Source organism: Octopus sinensis, linkage group LG14 (assembly GCF_006345805.1).
Source record: "Octopus sinensis linkage group LG14, ASM634580v1, whole genome shotgun sequence".
NCBI lineage: Eukaryota > Metazoa > Mollusca > Cephalopoda > Octopoda > Octopodidae > Octopus > Octopus sinensis.
The window spans coordinates 4,092,281-4,114,142 of record NC_043010.1 but is presented as its reverse complement, the minus strand read 5'-3'; the positions used below and the strand labels follow the sequence as shown (position 1 = coordinate 4,114,142).

Below are 21,862 nucleotides of genomic sequence, written 5' to 3'. Positions count from 1 at the left end.
CAAAATCCAAAGGGTTTCTTGTTCTTCCAAATGATCGTATAAAATTGAATCTGATTACTTTTAATAAAACAGCTTACTCAAATAAGACATTCAATGGTGACTATAAATATGTTGATAGATATGCTGATAAGAATATAATTTTGGCAGGCAATTAACCTCATTTTTTAAAATTCAAAATGCTAACATGACATTTCGATTCAGGTGATGCCTGATCATCATCAGGTGTCATACTCACAGATGTGAATAATTGTCTAATTGATAAAAACACTGTTACCCTTAGTTTAAAAAACAGTGGTCCTTAGTCTTAACCCAATCCTGTAACTATGCATAATCCAGGAATAAAACACCTGATGATGATTGGAGATCAAGCTAAATGGAAAGTAGGAATAAATGTACATATTTAAAAGAGAAAAAAAGAGGCTTCTATTGCTAAAGATTTGCTTAATAGTCTATATGAAAAATTAGTCTTAGCAAAAATTCCTAATTTCAGACATCTAGATACTCGATACATAGTTTTAAAAGAAAACTGAAATAATGGATATTAAAAGCTTATTTTTGTCATTAAAAGTATGTCATTTTATATAGAGACATATGAATATACTTCAATATTTTAGATGTAATTTGATGTGAATTTCCTGAGATAGAAGTAATGATTTCTATCTCAGGTACAAAGAAGACACATATTTTAGTAGCAGGACTTAATCAATTTAACTAAATCTAACTAACAACTTATTTTATTAACCTTTTTCCTCTGTATAGCCAAGACAGGTTCAACAAGTTTGGATAAACTCTCCCTACAGCTCCCTGTAATATGATTACTAGTATTTATTGTATTTATTCAAAGTTTGTGTTTTTTGCGACTAACCCAGTTAATGAGAGACCCATTTTAATAACTAAGAATCCCCTTAAACTATCTTCATGACCCTAAAAAGATAAAAGGCTATGTGATTTTCACCAAGATTTGAAGCCAGAAAATAATTACTAAAACTAGGTATTTTGTCCATTGCTTTAATAATTGTGCAACTACAAAAATTATAAAAATAATTTTCATATTAAAAATTATAGAAATAAAATCCAAATGTCTTGAATATTAAACATTTGAGTTTACTGATTCGTATATATGCTTTTATGGCTGTGTTTAGAATCTGTTCTGAGAACTTAAATGTTAGTGTTGCATATAATGCCTTCATTACAAAAATGCAGTTGTAAATGTAAAGTTTTGAAATATAGATAACATATAATCATCATCATCGTCTTCAGCATTATCATCTAATGCTTGTGTCCCATGCTAGCATGGGTTGGAAATTGTTTCTAATAACATCCATTCCTAGCTGCTAGTTTACACTTTATTATTTAACACTATTAAAAGCGTACAGTATTAAAAACACTTATTCTGTGGAACATTCTCTCACACAAGGAACTAAGAGATTGATATAAAATATTTCAAGGATTTCTGAGAAATCTGATCTCATTCATTGTGAGCTAAATGCATTTGGAAATGACACATTGCATTAGAAAAGAGATACGAGCGATACTTTAGCAAGCAGATTCTAATGGCTCTTTAATGGCTCATTATACAGCAATTAATAATGTACCCAGGCAACACCATATACAGTTTTACAGTAATATTTAAAATATATTTGTTATGAATAATAGCTATGGGTTAAACTAAAATAAATGGGTATTGCTACATATAATATTCATAAAATAATTTCTGTGTGCACTACAAATTAACCACAAGCCACCATTGCAAACAAGGATATTTTAAACACATTTATTGCAAATTTAGCATATTGTTCAACCAGCTATTTGATATTTTAAAAATAAATTTCACTGTACCATATAGCTTTCAAACAGCCTCAGAAGTTTGATAAAATTATATGAATATCTATTTTTCTAATTTAAAAAGAAATTTAAGTGTATTGTAATTAAACAAATTATATTTCTCTATTTTTTATTATTTTTTTTTGTTATATAACAAATTTTCTCTCACCTTCATTTTGTTTGATTACGAGTCTTTAGGAGGCTGCAGTGACATCTGGTGTTAGTAAAGAACATGAACTTATGCTCATACCTACTGACCATTTCAATAAAATATCAACTATGTCTTCTGATAGTGACAGTGGACATGGATGGAGTGAGAGAAATACAGTACATTATGAAACCTTACCAGGTATGTACATCATAAAAGAATAGTTGCCGTCATTTACAAGCCTTCTAGGCTAACAGTTTTCCTATTTTTTTTTAAATCTAATACCTCTCTTTCAACTTCACTTAATTTATTATCAAACAATTATAGAACAATTTTCTAGAGATCAGACTGTTAAAAACATTGTTTTCTTTATATAGAATAATTTGTTCAAAAGCTGGTACATGAATTATTTCATTGGCTTTGTAAAACACAGTTAACATGATTAGCAAATTGTATATATTTTGAGTATCTATACAGGATCAAAACTTTTTTCTCTTTATTCATTAACTAGTTCCAGCCGTATGACTGTGGCTGAGCTAATGTGCTACTAGTTTTCAAATCAATTCTTTCTCTAAGACATTTGAGTTGAGAATTTTGGTATCCACTTTGAAATCTAAAAATTAGAAAATTGAAATTAGAAAAAGTGGTGAAGTTTCAAATTAGTATAACATACGCTTTAGTATGTATAGCATTTACAGATAGTAAGTACTCAAAATATTACTACCTTAAAAATATTACTACCTTAAAAACAAGGTAAGATTTCAATACTGATGAAAAACAATTATTTTACGATTTTAGTTGTTTTTTTTTTATTTCCTTTTTGCAAAAAAAATATTTCTTCAAATGCTCTAGACTGGTCATCAGGAAAAGTATTTGCATTAAACTCAAAAACTACGCAAAAATTTCAACATTTTTCCTAATTAATTTACAGACAAATGGGACAAATGTTTGTAAATCTAAATTCATTCTCAGAAGTGGCAGATATTTGCCTGGAAATGGAAGAAGATTTAATCAATGGTTCTTCATTGAATGTTAAATGTCAGTAAGCCCAGTATCGAATCCTCCCCAATATGGTTGCCACTAAAAAATAAAAATAATTGAAATATTACTTGAAGTAATATTGTACTACCTGTTGGATGAACTGGAACTTTAAGAGTTTGTAAAAAGTACTTATATATCTATATGATCCTCAGTCGATAAACAAACACAAATATAGTTTGTATGAGCTTAAAAAAGACGATGTTAACAATTCAAAATTCTCTAGTAATAACTCATCTAAAACAATTTAGATATATAAGAATTCAGTATCTCTGCTGACACAAATTATATTTACAATTTACTTGTGAATAATGCTTATAATGTGTCTGATAAACAAGGGAAATAAATGTTAAATATTGCTAAAGAAAGACTGAACTAATGACAGTAAACAATATAAAAACCTGAAAGATGTATTAGCAATTTATTTTTCAAAAATCAACAAATATCAAATACGTTCAACAACAGAAAGGATTCTTACAGTTTGGAATTGTGAAATTATGAACAACAAATCAACATAAATATATGTTATTTGACTAAGTTTATTTATAAAGTAAAAGGGAAAGTTACAATTAGATTTCCACATTGTTTATCACAAGAAATAAAAAAAAAGAACAGAAGCCAAATTGTGATAAAAATTAAGATGCTACAAAATCTACAAGAGTATACAAAAGCTATATTCATCTAAAATCTTGTTATTCTAAGTAATATAGAGATAAATACCAGAGGAGGAACTTTCTGGAGAGAAGTATACCCAAAGTAGTTAAATTTAGACAAAAATCAATGTTAACAAAGCCTTATCTTAGCTCACAATGAACATTTTTGTTTTCTTTGTTTACTTTTACGAGGTTTCAAGCATTGTCAAGAGGATCAACAGCAACACAAAAGTAGGAGTTCTTTACCATGGACAACACACAAACCCAAGGATATTTCTACAAAACCTTCCTGTCAAGCAATTGTTGATCAAAAAATTGTCTGCAATGATGTTATTGATCTTAAATCCTTAAGAATAAAAACTGCTAATCTCCCAGAACCTTGGAATTTACCAATAAAAAATAGTTTCTCTTCTTTCCCCAAACCCCTGCCATCTGTACCTAAAGTACCAAAACCATAAAAATAACTTTATTCCATTCATTAAGTCTTTTCTAACGAGAAACACCAATGTTACACATAGGTTCTTTTCAAATATAAAATGTCAATATAATTAACAGTAAACATGTTTAAACCCCACTATAATTATTCTAATTATTGTAAATAAGCATGACTGCTGTGCTACAGAAAGATATTGCACAAATCAGAATATATTTTATATAATGTTCTAATTATTTCTACATAATTCTTCTAGGAAAAACATTAACTTAGCTTCTGTGTAATTACTGACAGTTGTATTTTGCTTCATGTTGTTGATGTTTTTCTAGTTTAATAAAAAAAAAAGAAAAGAAATAAAATAATCTTACTTTAAAAAGAGAATTAGCTTTTTTAATTTTAAAATATGATGCTCTGTATTTTCCCAGAGTCAGCTAATTATCACAGAATTGTTCCATTAGTTTTGTTCAAACGCTTTATTTTTAACCAAGAAAACTATTTCAACATACAATTGTTTGAATGTTAATGTTTAAACAGTACAAAGTGTTTTATTTTAGACAAATACTGTGAAATTTCAGTGCAAAGTGGCATGAGCACGAGAGTGAAAAGCTGTATAAGATATTTAAACATTATATTCGCAAAGACTTATTGTACATAAATCCTCAGTTGTAAATAAACAAAATTTATTTACTATATTTTGCTATATTTGTTTTTAGTGAAAAAACATATGAAATTGCAATATTTGTTTAATATTCCCAAAAACAATTGCCAACAAGTTATCAAAATTGAAACTATGCTTCTTTTTTTTCTTTTTTCTCATTCAATAAATGCAAAATGAAATAGCTCATACTAGTAGTCTTAAAGTTTCTTACAAATAGCTTCCTCGTTCACTGGTAATACAGCCATGTACAAATAAATGTGGAAGCAATTCTTTTTAATTTGTTTCAAAAGTCACATGGGATTTTTCACGTTGGTAAATCTTATAGATATAGTAAAACATAATAATTGTCTAAATGTAAATTTTAGAAAGATCACAGCAACAAAGTAATTTATAAAGATTGTTTACAAACACTTAGATCTTGATGAAACCTTTTTCTATGTGTCAGATATTTGTTTCATTCATTTTGTTGCCAACTAATTATTCAATTCAAAGCTGCTATGTGACTCCAGTTTCCAGACATTTGAAAGCTATGATATAATGAATGGCATCTTGTTGGCAATATAACAATACAAATTACACCTGCTTAACACTGATGTCATTGGCAACCATAGAAAATCAAAATACTCATCACTTGAACATAGAATACCTTAGCTAGATTCACCAACATTTGCTGGTAAGTAATACTTTTGATATATATTTTACACTATTAAATTACTAATCAATTAAATTATATCATAATCTACATCTGAGTTCATGCTGAATGCATTATAATTGACAGCATATCAAATTATACACTAACATATTTTCAAATTAGTTTCAAAATTTCTTATTTCCCAAAAGTGTGAATGGGAAATAACACACACACACACACACACACGTTGTATAAGATTAAATTAAAATATGTTAAATGCTATTGTATGAGATGGAGAAAGTGCTAATTCCCAGCAAACAAAGTCTGTGATTTGATTTTTGTTTTTAAACTCTTCATTTCTCTTTTATCATTAATACTTTTCAAAGAAATCAAAACCAACACAACTTTTATGTCCCTCCCCTCAAAAATGATACACCTTATGTTACTTTGAACGAAACAGTAGAAGTAAATATAAAAGAGATTTGTGTAATGTTCCTCAATTAATAAGCATTTTATACTTTGTTTCAAGGAGAAGGAATTCCACAAAGGAGTTATAGTCAAATGAATTGATGACAATGGCCGTATAGTATATATATTTGGAGAGGTGGGGACCCTTTAGTTGTGATGAAAGTCTAAACTGGCTTCTTCAGAATTTGAACTTAAAATATAGAAAGAAGAAATGACATACCATTTGACATTCTACTCCATCTCTGCTTGCTCATCAGCACATGACCAACTGAGCTATGCATATACTGTAGATACATTTTTGTATATGAACACTGTTATTAGATACTAACATTGATTCTCGGATGTTTTTTTTTTTTTATTTCAATGTCGATGAGATAGAATAAATTAACATTCTTGAAGGATACTGCAAATATTTGACTTACAAAGTCAGAAATGTGTTTTTACAGCATTTCCATAGAATCTTCTTGATTGATCAGAACAATTTATTGTGTCTTTCAAGTAATAACTGTAATAACATATAGATATCCTCATAGATGTTTAATTCTTTATTCAGATGTTTTGCATACCTGTTAATAGATTTTCTTTTAATAGTTTTTTTCTTTTTCCCTTTAATTTGGTCGAGTCAGTTTATTTACACTAATATTCCTTTAATAGATGTACATTTTCACTGATGACTTTAGGATTTATATATTTACTCTCATTTACTTGCTATTTTAAGTAAAAGTATAAACTCTTGACTCTTTTTTTTTTGTGATTCATCATTAGGAAATAAAAAACCAGGCATCAGCAGAAATAAACCCAGTTTTATTTATGTAGTTGTTTATTTATTTATTTGATTTGATTTTTTAATTATTTATTCTAGCAGTAAACTAAATGTCTGATATTTCTATAACAGAACATAATTCCAACAATTTAAGATTTTTTTTTGTTTATTTCTATCTGGCTAACAGACTTTTTATGTTTCGTTTCCTTTTCCCTTTATTAAAAGAAAGTCATAAAGTAACATTTGGGTCTTTACACATGAAACTTCAAATCTTTTATCTTGCCTGATTCTCTACTCTCTCTCTCTCTTCCTCTCTCTCTCTCTCTCTCTCTCTCTCTCTCTCTCCCTCTCACTTTTACTATAAATCACCCCCCCCTCACAAAGTCACATATATTCGTATTCAAAACTGATTTGAATGGAAACTTTGAGAGCATTATCATTATTTAATGTTTGTATTCCATGCTAGCATGGGATGGACAGTTTGTTAGGATCCAATGAGCCAGAGGACTGTATCAAACTCTAAAGTCAGTTTCGGCATGATTTCTACAGTCAAATGCTCTTCCGAACACCGACCACTTTACAGAGTGTACTGGGTGCTTTTTACATGACGCCAAGACTAGTGGGGTCATCAAGTAACTCATAATACAAGAACAGAGGGAGGATGTAGTTTTGAGGGAGGTGGCATTGTGCTAGGTGTTGCGAGGTTAAGTTATGATAGAGGGACAGGAATAGGTGTCTTGCAGCAGTGGAGACACATGGCTACTCAAGTTAGAAGGAGAGAAAAGATGGTGCTGATGTAGTGTCAGAACATACCTTCAAAGCACAATAATGCGAATAAAGAGAAAATTAGGAAAGAAACTCAAAGATGGTTGGGTGGGTAGGTCCATATGAATGTGAAAGGAGATAATATTTGGTTAGAGGTGAATGCAGTGAATGGTGAACATGGGTCAAGACATGGTCAATGGGGAACCTCAGTTAGGGAGAAGTAAAAAGAGAATAGAAATAGGTCAGGGAAGAGGAGTGAAAGGTGGCAATATGTAAAAAGGTGTGAAGGAGAGTAAAAATATAATAAAATTGCAACCAAATAAAAAATAGTGAGATGATGTGAAGTATTGAGGAGAGAGAGGGTGTACAGTGAAAGAGATGGAGATCAGAGAGATGTAGGTGTAGATATAGTGACGAAAAAAATGGGAAGTGTTGATGGCCATCTTTGAGAGAGAGTTGAGTATTCAAAGGGAAACAAGCAGTTGAGGATGATGCTGAGAGAGAGGGATGGGTGGCAAGGGAAGTGATTCTAAGGGAAAAAGATAACTGGTAGTACAAAAGTGGGCTCTCTGAAGAAATAGTGTCATGGTTAGAGAGGGGCAGGGTCAAAGGGGTGGATGTTATGAAAATGAGTTGTGAGGAATGCTTGACAAGTACAGATTGAGTACAGGGGCATTAATGATATGCTGTTAGGGCCTTGTTTTTGCTGAGTATGGTGAATCACCTGCCATTCTGGTCCCTTATCGTCTTTGTGAGGCTTAATAATCTCAGATTGGTCTTCACTAATTCCCCTCATGTACTCTTGGGTTTCCCACTTCCATAGGTTCCATCAACATTTAACTGATTCCTCTCTAATTACTTCAGTGTAAAGGCATCCTCTTTGCCCTTGAAACAGTTGACTAAAATGTTGCTTCACCATTAATTGTCACATATTATATATATATATATATATATATATATATATATATATTATATATATATATATATAAGTGAAGTATACTAGCCATCTCAATATGGCTAACCACAAAGGGTGGGTGTTACTGTAGCTTTTAGCCCTAGGAGATCATCGTCTCCAGCTGGCTTTTGGCACACTATCTGTGCCCTTATGGTATTTGCAAAGGGAGGTCATATATATATATGGAAAAAAAACAATAGTTAAGTAAGTGTTTATATATTTAAAGTAATGGACATTAAATATCTAAGCAGAAATAACTAAGTGGTCAGGAAAAACATGAAATTAGCTCAATGGCTAATATTACTGAGTCCTTTCAGCAAGCATGAGAAACAGCTCTGGATGTATTTTAGTCTTATTAGACTTTTCTTCAGCAGAAATATAGACTTCACTATACTTGCTGGAGTAATGGTGAGGAAATCATGAAATAGATATACAATATTGTACAGAAGTAGGAGTGAAAACATTCTTTATGCTAAGCATGAGGCACACCACATTCTGCCCCACTTTTTTTTTTTTTACTGAAAATGTATAGTTAATTGAATCAATTTAAATTCATCTTTGCTAACTAATTAGTGCAGACTTGGGTACTTTTCAAGAATAAAAGATTGACTGTTCATTTAAATCTTTGTAACTATCACTGTACAAGTAATTCCCTTCAGATTGGTAATTTGCCAGAGAATTCTTGAGAGAATTAGCAAATCATCAACAAAGCCTTAACATCTTCAGTAAATGACATTAATGACCTACTACATGGTTGCTCAACCATCAAGAAATAGTTGCGTATCTCCCTCAAATCACACCCTACTGTCTTAAATAAAGAAAAGATTACATTAGACTTATAAAAGACAGAATGATCATGGACTGATTGGTTTTGCTGAAATGACTTGTATCATAGGCCTGCTTGCTCACTCAGAGCTGGAGTTAAGCAACAAAACAATATTAATGGTTATCATTGACTGCTATATTCAAACTGGTGTCCTTATATTTGTTGTCATAGTCAAAATACATCAATGTATTCTGCTGCTGCTGCTGCTGCTACTACTACTACTACAACTACATAATAATAATAATGATGATAATAATAATAATAATAATAATAATAATAATAATAATAATAATAATAATAAGTAAATACAAGGACCTGGAAATCGAAATACAAAAGATGTGGAATCTTAAAACAAAAACTGTTCCTGTTATTGTAGGTGCCCTAGGTATGATAAAAAAGGGATGTCAGAAACACCTCGACAATATCCCTGGAGAACCATGTCTTAAGGAAATCCAAAAGATTGTGCTAACAAGTACTGCCCACATCCTTAGAAAAACCCTATCAATGTAAATGTTTGTGTTGTATTACATGGAGATATTTCTCTACTTCCCCTCCCCAAGCTTTCAGCTATATTTCAACAACTCTTAACCTTCACTTGCCCTAGGGCGCTGGGTGTGCCCCGGCAAGTGATTGCATCAAACATGCAGATTAAAAGTAAATGACAATAATAATAATAATGATAATAATACTTTCTAATGTAGGTACAAGGCCTGAAATTCAAAAGAGGGGGCTGGTCAATTACATCAACCCCAGTGTTCAACTGGTACTTATTTTATTGACCCCAAGAGGGTGAAAAGTAAAGTTGAACTTGGCAGAATTTGAACTCAGAACATAAAAGATGCACGAAATGCCACTAAATATTTTGCCCTTCATGCTAACGATTTTGCCAGCTTGCCACCTTAATAATGATGATGATGATGATGATACTGATGATGATGATGCTGATAATGATGATAATAAACGCCCTGATGCAGTACCAGGCAGTGGCTCTCATAGCTTCTAATCTTAACATCATGTATATATGTTGTTTAAGTATAAAAAGATGGGTTACAGTAAATATTCTATTCAATACCAGATTTGCTTGTCAGTTGTTTGACCTTAACTGGTTGAGCATTTCCCTTAGTGGCTGACAATATATGCATATCTGAACACATGCAGAGATAGTGGGGAGAGCATTATGGACATGTGTTGGTAGGAATTCTTTGGGATTTGAATAATCCGCCTCTGGAAACATGGGTGTTACATTCAACATCCTGAAACAACCTTTATTCAGAGACCTTTTGAGCAGGATGAGCTGCTCAACCTGAAGAAAATTTTAACTGGGCCCCACCTGCAAGGTCATGCTCTGTTTATCTTGATATAAGATCACCGTGTCATGACATATGGTTGTGGTGCATGTACTTGGTGTAACCTTATCAGATGGGTATACTGGACTTCATATATTTTGCCCCAGTGTCACTTTGATGATATGTTCTGCTCTTTCACCCAATAATAATAATAATAATACTTTCTAATTTTGGCACAAGGCAAGCAATTTTGAGGGTGGGGAGAAAGTCAATTATATCGACCCCAGTACTTGACCGATACTTTGGAAGGCTGAAAGACAATGTTAACCTCGATACCACTAGGCATTTTACTTGAAGAGATAATGACTCTGCCAGCTTGCTGGCTTAATAATAATAATAATAATAATAATAACAATAATAATAATAATAATAATAATAATAATAATAATAATAATAATAATAATAACAATAATAATATAATAATAATAACAATAATAATAATAATAACAATAATAATAATAATAATAATAATAATAATAATAATAATAATAATAATGGCTTCAAATTTTGGCACAAGTCCAGCAATTTTGGAAGCAGGTTAAGTCAATTACATTGTCCCCAGTGTCTTTGAACTCAGAATTTAAAGGGCCAGAAGAAATGTTGCTGAGCATTTTGTTCAATGTATTAACCATTCTGCCAGCTCATCACATTAATAATACCAGGTTCCATCAATACCATCAATTTTAGTACTTGGCTAGTACCTTGTTTCATTGACCACATGAGATGAAATGCAAAGCTGGCATTGGCTGTGTTCGAATTCAAAATCACCGAAAAATTTCAAAAGCAAACATTTATGCTTCTAGAATTTTCTTCTGTCTATGCTTATCATATATATTCAATAGTGAAAATATTTCCAAAATAACAATATCTGGCATAAGTCGGTCAACATATACATGTCTGTATAAGAATAGGTTAAATATGAAATAATTACTTTATTGAAAAATGTTCTCTCTGTTGAGTTATTATAATAAGTATTTAACATTTTTGTTATTTATTTTATGTAATGATGACGATGACGCAAAGTTTAATTTACTGTCTAATGGTATGATACACCTTCCCTTCACTTAATTGCATTGCATGCATGATGTAAAATTTATGTTTGATGTCTTTAGAACTAATTAAAAGTGTAATCGAATTTCATACAAGAATATATATATATATATATATATATATATATATATTATTCAGCATAAGATGAATTCAAAATGTATTCAGAATTTAACATCAACTTGTATGATATTTGAATTTAATGAATTCTAACTCTATGATAATTTTATTTATTTATTTATTTATTTATTATTTTTTTAATGTCAGTCGATAGCAGAATGTAAGAAATTAATATTTTTACTTGTCATAAGAAAATTACTGAGAGAAAAATCAATTCATAATTATTTGTTAAAAATTTAATATAGATCTGTGCATAGAATGATGATGAGGATGATGATGATGATGATTAGGAGGAAATGGACAAAGACGACAATGATGATGATAATAATGATCATATGATTCTTGATGAAAAATAGAAACATCAATATGTATTAGAAAGCTATAGTTACTCAACATTTTCTAATGATGGGCAAAGCTTAAACATTTCTTATTGAAACAAATGAATTTAATGTATGCTAGTAGAAAAAAAAAAGACCAAAAGACAAAAAGAAAAAATATATATAAAATATATAAAAAAAAAAGTATTTTATGACATTCAGTAGAAATTGAACATATACTTATTCAAAGGAGAAATTCAATATTAAAGTAATGTAGAATGACTTACTATTTGCTGATGAAATGAAAACAAACTTCAAAGAGTTCTATAAGTCTGGGAATTTTGTCAATTACTATATATATACATATATTAATTATAAAATATCTGTCACAAGAAAGGTACATCCAATAATCTAAAAATTGGTATAACCATAGAAAATAGAAAAAGTAATAACTATTCACTTTTTTCCCTTCCTTTTAGTCAATATTTTTCAATTATTGCTGTATGCAGAGGCATCTCCCAGTTGTTGTTGATGCTGTTTAGACGAAGATAAAAGTGGGTTGAGTATACCTATGATCAAAACCATTCCAGCCATGACTTTCCTATAACTTTAGTGGCATATAGGACTATACACACACACACACACATGTATGTATGTATGTATGTATGTATGTATGTATGTATGTATGTATGTATGTATGTATGTATGTATGTATGTATGTATGTGTGTATGTATGTATGTGTGTGTATATATATATATATATTATATATATATATATATATATATATATATATATATATATATATATATATATAAACACACAGGCACGGGTGTGTGGTAAGAAGATTGCTTCCCAACCAATTGGTTTCAAGTTGAGCAGCTTGGGCAAGTGTCTTGTACTATAGCCTCAGGCTAACAAAAGCATTGTGAGTGGATTTGGTAGATGGAAACTGTACAAAGATTGTAGTGTGTGTACACATATATATGTGCATGCACACACACAAACATATATATATATATATATTTTAATAACACTCAACCAAATTATTATTAAAGATATGTATAACTCTCACCAAACGCATTGACTGCCACTTTTGTGTATATATATATATCATCATCATCATCATCATTAAGCATCCGCTTTCCATGCTAGCATGGGTTGGACGGTGCGACCGGGGATCTGGGAAGCCAGAAGGCTGCACCAGGCTCTAGTCTGACGTAGCAGCGTTTCTACAGCTGGATGCCCTTCCTAACGCCAACCACTCCATGAGTGTAGTGGGTGCTTTTTACGTGCCACCTGCACAGATGCCAAGCAAGGCTGGCAATGGCCACGATCAGATTGGTGCATTTTACATGCCACCAGCATGGAAGCCAGTCAAGGCGGCACTGGCTTCGGCCATGATTCGGATGGTGCTTTTTATGTGCCACCGGCACGGAAGCCAGTATATATATATATGAGTGAATTTGTCCACTCATATATACAAATATAAATATATAAACGTATATATATATATGTGTGTGTGCATTCTTGTTTGCATATGTGTGAGTTGCTGTCTCATTGTTTGGAAACTGTCTGATAGTCATAGATAAGCATCACAATCATGTAAACAGAATGCTTCATTTCCAATCTTATGAAACAGGTTTGGTCATGGGGAGATATTACCTGTGTAAAGTGATTTGACTAATATTGCAATTAGTTAAAGTGGTAAGCTGGCAAAATCCTTAGCAACGTTTTGTTCATCTTCACATTCTGAGTACGAATTCTGCCGAGGTTAACTTTGCCTTTCATTCTTTCAGGGTAAATAAGTAGAGAACCAGTTGCGCACTGGGGTTGAGGTATTTGATTTACTCTCCTCCAAATTTGCTGGCCTTGTGCCAAAGTTTGAAATCAATATTTCCATTTGTTGTTATAACATTAAGCAACCAAGAAATATTTCTCCCTTTGAATATACCAAAAAATTTTTAAATTTTATGATTTTATAATTCAGGTCAGCAAGCAAATAAACTGAATACCTTCTAGAAATAGCAACCTAATTTCCCTTAAAGCACAGCCTATATAATAAGGAAATGATTTAACTGGGAATGTAGAACTTCAAATACCTACAAACAAAAGAAAACAATGGAATGGTCATTGTTGGAATATCATTAACCATAGGTTTGCTTAAACAGAGTTGAGCTTGGACTAAAAAATGATTAAACCCACATCAATTATATTATATCGAGCTTATTATAAATACTGCTGCATACAGAGTTTATATATATAATAATATGATACAGTTCTTAGAAGTACAAGTACAGTTGATAGGCTAGGTTTCCACTTTGTCTACACAGTTTTACTTCCAAGGCTTGGCTTGAACTGATGGTGTGTTAAAAAAATATTTGAATAAGGTTCTATACAGTGGTATTGAACTTGCAGTGGCAAGGTTGTGAAGTGAATTTCTTAACTACTTGCTCATGCACTCATATATATAACACTCACTATCCCACTGCCACGACCACCACCACCACCTCTGCACTCTTTAATTACGCTTCCCCCCACAATATCCTGCCACTTATATTATGGCATTCAAACCTCAAGTGTAAGCCTTGGCACTTGCCACCATCTATATCTCACTCTTCCTTTACTCAACCATCCCATTCATATTCTGAGTATGCCCTGCATTTTGCTGCCATCTCTATCCTGCTGTCTTCCACTCTCTCTCTCTCTCCTTCTCCTGTACTTCCCTCAGGTTAGGTAACCATGTATTTCTTTTGCAGCAGTGCACCTGTCTCTGTCTTCATTCTTGATCTCTCTCTCTCTCACGATATCTCTCTCTCTCTCTCTACAGCCAAGTAACCTTGTACCTCCTCCACAGCAAGACACCAGTTTCCGTCTCTCTCTCACTATAACCTTTTGGTCATCTGACACAATATCACCTCCAATGTCCTCTTACCTCTCGAAAGTTGTTTTTTTTTGTCTTGCAAGTACTTGGGGACCCTGTCAGTGCAGCTGCCACTTAAAAGTACCCAGCCCACACTGTAAAGGGGTTGGCATTTGGAAGGGCATCCAGCTGTAAAAACCTTGCCAAAACTGACCATGCCTGTGCTTGTGCCACGTAAAAAGCACTAATTCCACTCTGCTGAGTGGTTGGTGTTGGAAGGGCATCCAGCTGTGAAAATCCTGCCAAAACAGTCACAGAAGTCTGGTGCAGGCTTCTGCCTGGTCGGCTCCTGTCAAACCGTCCTACCCATGCCAGTATGAAGGGCAGACGTTAAATGATGATGATGATGATGATAGTATATTTATATATATATATATATATATATATATATATATTAATGGAAATGTGGCGCAGTAAAGCAGGACAATAGAATTTACAGAAAAAACACACAAACAACAGATGCAGTCAAGCTCAAATACTCATCAGTTGTTAACCAATTATCACAATTTCCAAACCTTCCAACATTCATTACATTTACACATCACCACCACCACCACCACCACCACCGTCATCATCATCATCATCATTATCATCATCATCATTTAATATCCATGTTCTATGCTGGTATGGGTTGGATGGTTTGACAGGAACTGATATATCAAATGACTGCATCTAGATCCAATGTCTGCCTCAGCATTGTTTTTATGGTTGAATGCCCTTCCTAATACCAACCACTTTACAGTGTGGACTATCCTTTACACACACACAAATGCCTGCACACACACACACACATATATATATATATATATATATATATATATATATATATATATATACATAATACTGTGTGTGCGTGAGTTTATAGAGTATGATATATATATTTATATATATATATATATATATATATATATATATATATATATATATATATATATATATATATGTATGTATACTACTGCTACTATTGCTACTATAGATAATAGAACAATACAGACAGAAAATGGAATAAACAGGAAACTGCAAGTTTTCCATTTATTCCATTTTCCGTCTCTATTGTTTCTGTTATATTCAACATACACTGAGGAATTCCTAACTTAGATCCAGTGATGATTATACAATTACAGTGAATGATGCCAGGTAACCATAGGCAGTGTATGCGCTTTATCGGCACACTACCAAGGACATACCCAACACTGAAATTTTAAATCTTAATTTTAACTTATTACTTTAGATGCGTGTGTGTGTGTGTGTTTGTGTGTGTGTTTGTGTGTGTGTGTGTTTGTGTGTGTCTATGTTTGTGTGTGTGTGTGTTTGTGTGTGTCTATGTTTGTGTGTGTGTGTGTGTGTGTGTTTGTGTGTGTCTATGTTTGTGTGTGTGTTTCTGGTCATGACAAGTTGATAAGAATGTGGTCAGGCCACATAGAATAATGAACTCAAGGTTAGAATTTTGTGTGCCAGTATGTTTAACCCATAACTGACCAACAAAATACATTCTGCTCCATCCATGGGCTGTTCGGAAATATGGGGGGGGGGGTATATATTTTGTTGTTATGATTTTGGATAAAGTTCATGCTTATGAGTTAAACCTGCATGTGTGTGGTGTGTGTGTGTGTGTGTTTGTGTGTGTCTATGTTTGTGTGTGTGTTTCTGGTCATGACAAGTTGATAAGAATGTGGTCAGGCCACATAGAATAATGAACTCAAGGTTAGAATTTTGTGTGCCAGTATGTTTAACCCATAACTGACCAACAAAATACATTCTGCTCCATCCATGGGCTGTTCGGAAATATGGGGGGGGGTGGTATATATTTTGTTGTTATGATTTTGGATAAAGTTCATGCTTATGAGTTAAACCTGCATGTGTGTGTGTGTGTGTGTGTGTGTGTGTGTGAGAGAGAGAGAGAGAGAAAGAGAGGGGAAGAATTTTCTTGGTCTGAATTTTTAACCCTGAATCTTCAGTTGCTCCGTCTCAACTTAACAATCACGCTCACCAATTAATGTGTATGTGGTCAATACATTTACCCTTAATGTCATTCTCAGATGGTATCAGAGTGACACAGGCTGGTACTTTGAAATACATGTACAATTCAAGTGAAAGGCTTCTATTTAGTTTCCACCTACCCAGTTTTACTTACAATCTATTGGCTAATCTGAAGCTATAGCAATACCTTTTTCTTTACTACCCACAAGGGGCTAAATACAAAGAGGACAGACAAATGGATTAAGTCAATTATATCGACCCCCAGTGCGTAACTGGTACTTATTTAATCGACCCCGAAAGGATGAAAGGCAAAGTCGACCTCAGCAGGATTTGAACTCAGAACGTAACGGCAGACGAAATACGGCTACGCATTTCGCCCGGCGTACTAACGTTTGTGCCAGCTTGCCGCCTTACAATACCACTCCAGATTTGATACCACAATATGTGACATTGTGTAAATAATTCTTTTCATAGCACTAGCCAAGCCAAGCTTAGTGGGTAGAATTCGATAGATAGAAATTAATGGTAGCTCAGTGTATATAAAGTACTTGTACTTTGAAGTAATGTATTGTCTTCCCTTAGATAACCCTTTATAGCCTGCATATCTTTATATAGATCTTTAGAAACTTATGCTGGCAATAGCTCTACCAATTAATCCACATTGCTTGACTTCTTAAAATGTGAATCACTTGAATATAAGCTTTGCTTTATGATACGTAACTTTGATATGAAAAATGATGATTTCATTGCTCTAATCATAGTATTGATTACTTTACAACAAGAATTTAATAACTTTAGAGATAATGTCAATTAGCAGAGTTATAAATTAATGTGCACATAGGTGTAATAGAGACATTTATTGCCTACCAATGTAATTATAAGTAAAAGAAAGGTAACAGTTTTCATTGGTGCATAGTGAGTGTATTTTGAAAGCCATTGATAGAAAATAAAAAATAAAAATTTATGCCAAACTTAAATTCTAATAAAAGCAGGAATTTTTGAATGATTTCCATTGAAAAGTATTTTCATTATTTCCCTTAACAAAATAGTCATACAAAATAGTTTCAATTAAGCCAAAATAATATTGATTTTAAAACCTTAATAGTTTGTCAACAACTCGTTTCTTTTTCATGTGAAACTGCCTTGGGCTGTTGGGCTTCTATTTTTTTCTTTTTTATATATAATTCTAAAATAATGGTTATCTCAAACACAGCTAAATGTCTCCTTTTTTTTGTTTTTTTGATAGCAAAACATATACTAGTTTCTAGCACTTTTGTCTGCACCCACACAAATTTAAATTCAAAGAAACAACTAAAATAATAGATTCAATGAATAAATTTGAATAAGCACATTGATTGTTCAGAATCTTCAGTATGAAAATGTGACAGCAGCAGCAGTAGTAGTAGTACTAGTAGTAGTAGTAGTAGTAGTAATGGTGGCAGTGGTGGTGGTAGTAGTGGTAGTGGTGGCAGTAGCAGCAGCAGTAGTGGTGGTAGTAGTAGTAGTAGTAGTAGTAGTAGTAGTAGCAATAGCAGTAGTAGTAGTAGTAGCAGCAGCAGCAGTAGTAGTAGTAGTAGCAGCAGTAGCAGCAGCAGCAGCTGTAGTAGTAGTAGTAGTAGTAGCAGTAGTAGTCACAGCAACAATAGCAATAAGAAAAAGACTTTTAATATTGTAGTAGCAACTTTACGTTCTGAGTTCAAATTCTGCCAAGGTCGACTTTGCTTTCATCCTTTCGGGGGTCGAGAAATTAAGTACCAGTTGTGTACTGGGACTGATCTAATCGACTGCCCCACTGTCTCCCCCAAATTTTCAGACCTTGTGCCAAAAATGGAAAAGAATATTGTAGCAGCAGCAACAGCAGCAGCAGTTATGATTTATTTATTTTGAATAAGGTATCAAAAAGTGTTTCAGTTTTTCACAGGAATCTCTCTTTTTCAGTTTTCAGTTATGGTTATTAATATGGGGAGACTAACTGTGCTATAATCAGCTACTGCTCTATTATAATTATCATTATTATTATTATTGTGTAATGCGAGGAGGTGGAATTGGCAGAATTATTAGAACTTTCAACGAAGTATCTTGTTATATTTAGTTATGGTTGTTTACATTCTGAGTTCAAATCCTGCCATTCAGCACTTCTTTTCATCCTTTTAGAATCAATAAAATAAAGAACCAGCCAAATATTTTGTTTCTTTATTACCCTCAAGGGGCTAAACATAGAGGGGACAAACAAGGGCAGACAAACGAATTAAGTCGATTACATCAACTCCAGTGCGAAACTGGTACTTATTTAATCGACCCCGAAAGGATGAAAGGCAAAGTTGACCTCGGCAGAATTTGAACTTAGAACATGACGGCAGACGAAATACTGCTACGTATTTCGCCCGGCGTGCTAACGGTTCTGCCAGCTCACTGGTCATATATTGGAGTCGATGTAATTGACAAGCACCTCCCCTCAAAAATGTTAGTGTTATGCCCAAATTAGGAAAAATCCTTTCTTCTATTGACCCCAGTGCTAAACTGGTATCCATTCCATCAACCCAGAAAGGATGAAAAGCAAAGTTGATCTCAACAAGATGGGAAAGCAAACTAAATATTTGGCAGCATTTAGTCACATTCTTTCATATTCTAGTTTCAAATCCCACTGGGGTTAACTCTGTCTTCTGTCCTTCTAGGACTCAATAATGTGAGAAGGTACCAGTTGCCTATTGAGGAGTGATACATTTGAATAAACTCCTTTGCTACAAATGTGTGGCTCTGTGCCAAATCAGAAATCAATATTATCACAGAACTGTGGTATATAAATTTCTTTTCAAAATAACTTCTACTATATTATTGAATATTTTATGATTTTAAGAACAATATTTTTATGGTCTATTTTTAGCGACCATAAAAGCAAACCAAAGTTAACATGCGAATAAGTTATATCGTAGTTACTTCATAATTATATTCAACGAAACTGTGTGGCCAAAATCCTTAAATATATTAAACGATGTATACGGTCAATGTAGAGTTAATTCTATACCCTTTTCCTGGTTTCAGTTATCGGGTTCCAACCATACTGGAGCATCAGTTTGAAAGACAAAGTCAGATCAATCCCAGGATTTATTTCATTTTATCAGTTGCATTATGGTGAACTGTTAAGTCATGGGGAGGTAAACAAACCGATGGTATTGTCAAAAGGAAAAACAAACACAAAGATGCAAACACACACAAATAAACACACACACATACACACACACACACACACACACATGTAGGTACAGGTATGGCCGTGTGGTTAATAAGCTTGCGCTACCTTGCCATATGGTTTCAGGTTCAGTTCCACTGTGCAGCACTATGTAAAAGCAACTTCAACTATAGCCCCAGGCTGACCAAAGCCTTTTGAGGGTTTGGTAGGCAGAAACTGGTAGGCGGCGAGCTGGCAGAAACGTTAGCACTCCGGGCGAAATGCTTAGCGGTATTTCGTCTGCCGTTACATTCTGAGTTCAAATTCTACCGAGGTCGACTTCGCCTTTCATCCTCTTGAGGTCGATAAATTGAGTACCAGTTACACACTGGGGTTGATCTAATTGGCTTAATCCGTTTGTCTGTCCTTGTTTGTCCTCTCTATGTTTAGCCCCTTGTGGGCAATAAAGAAATAAGAAACTGAAAAGAAGCTTATTGTGCATGTGTGTGTGTGTGTGTGTTCCCTAGTCTTGACATCATGTGATGGTTCTGGATGAGCATCACTGCCATGCAAGTGATGTTGTTTGTTTCTCATCTTGCATGAAAATAATGCCAAGCCAAAAGGGAAATTCTTTGGTTATTTTACTCTTTTACATGTTTCAGCGATTTGATTGTGGCCATGCTGGAGCACCACCTTAAAGGGTTTTAGTTGAAGACATCAACCCCAGGACTTATTCTTTGTAAGCCTACTACTTATTCAATCAGTGTCTTTTGCTGAACTGCTAAGTTATAGGGATATAAACACACCAACATTAGTTTCAAGCAATGGTGGGGGGACAAACAGAGACACAAAGATACACACACACGCACATATATATACAATGGCCCAGTGGTTAGGGCAGCAGACTCGCAGTTGTAGGATCGCGCTTTCAATTCCCAGACCGGGCGTTGTGAGTGTTTATTGAGCAAAAATACCTAAAGCTCCATGAGTCTCTGGCAGGGGGTGGTGGTGATCCCTGCTGTACTCTTTTGTCACAATTTTCTCTCACTCTTTCTTCTATTGACCAGCTCACTTAGCTAGCAGGGTGGTGTCATTTGAAGGCTAAAACAATGTGAAGTGCATTGTGAACAGCGATGTGTAGCAACATCTGATAGCCTGGTCAGTCACGTTGATCATGGTGATATATTTACATGTATACAATAGGCTTCTTTCAGTTTCTGTCTACCAAATCCACTCAAAGGCTTTGGTTGGCCCGAGGCTATACGTCAAGACACTTGCCCAAAATGCCACACAGTGGGACTGAACCCAGAACCATATAGTTGGGAAGCAAGCTACTTACCACACAGCCACAGGTGAAGGTTGATGACAAGGATGGTATCCAACTGTAGAATGTCAGCCTTAGGAAATTCCATGTGGCCCATGCAAGCATGGAAAACTGTACGTTAATATAAAGATGATGATGATGATGATAGTGGTGATAGTGGTGGTGGTGGTAATGATGTGTCTGTGTGTTTGTATACATGCATACATGTGTATGTGTGTGTGCTTAACAGGCTTCTGAACAGTTTTTGTCAACCAAAATTCACTAAAATAACTAGTCAGTTTGGGGCTGTAATAAAAGATGTGCAAAGCAGTAGAGTTAAATTCCAATCTACATGTCTGCAATACAAACTTCTTAACAATGCAAACATGCCTAATGGTAAAAGATAGGAGTAAAAATCACTTGTAACAATTGTTGAACTCAAAATAAAATATAAGATTTATTGTTTCTTTCAAGATATTTTAATTTTTTCTCTTTCA

At 33.4% G+C, this 21,862-nt stretch overlaps 2 protein-coding genes and 1 long non-coding RNA gene across 9 annotated transcripts in view; 2 read left to right on the top strand and 1 right to left on the bottom strand.

Moving 5' to 3' along the window:
• The window catches only part of LOC115219540 (protocadherin-19), a 154,847-nt gene extending 150,059 nt beyond the window's left edge, over positions 1–4,788 (top strand). Inside the window, exons 4-5 of one of the 5 annotated variants that reach the window (XR_003882323.2) lie at positions 2,016–2,173; positions 3,864–3,957. Coding sequence is in view for 2 of the 5 variants with exons in the window: in XM_029789738.2 (XP_029645598.1) it covers positions 2,023–2,173; positions 3,856–4,121 (417 nt within the window). In the remaining 3 variants the exon portion in view is untranslated. Of the gene's footprint in view, positions 1–2,015; positions 2,174–3,855 lie in introns of all 5 variants that reach the window. The other 4 variants (XR_003882322.2, XR_003882324.2, XM_029789738.2 and 1 more) reach the window with 4 other exon arrangements.
• Positions 1–21,862, bottom strand: part of LOC118766067 — a 212,344-nt gene that overhangs the window by 115,373 nt on the left and 75,109 nt on the right. The gene's annotated exons all lie outside the window — the stretch shown is intronic.
• Positions 5,258–21,862, top strand: part of LOC115218953 (putative protocadherin beta-18) — a 106,104-nt gene continuing 89,499 nt past the window's right edge. For all 3 annotated transcript variants that reach the window (XR_005001986.1, XR_005001987.1, XM_029788974.2), the window contains exon 1: positions 5,258–5,427. The gene's annotated coding sequence lies outside the window, so the exon portion shown is untranslated. The remainder of the gene's footprint in view (positions 5,428–21,862) is intronic.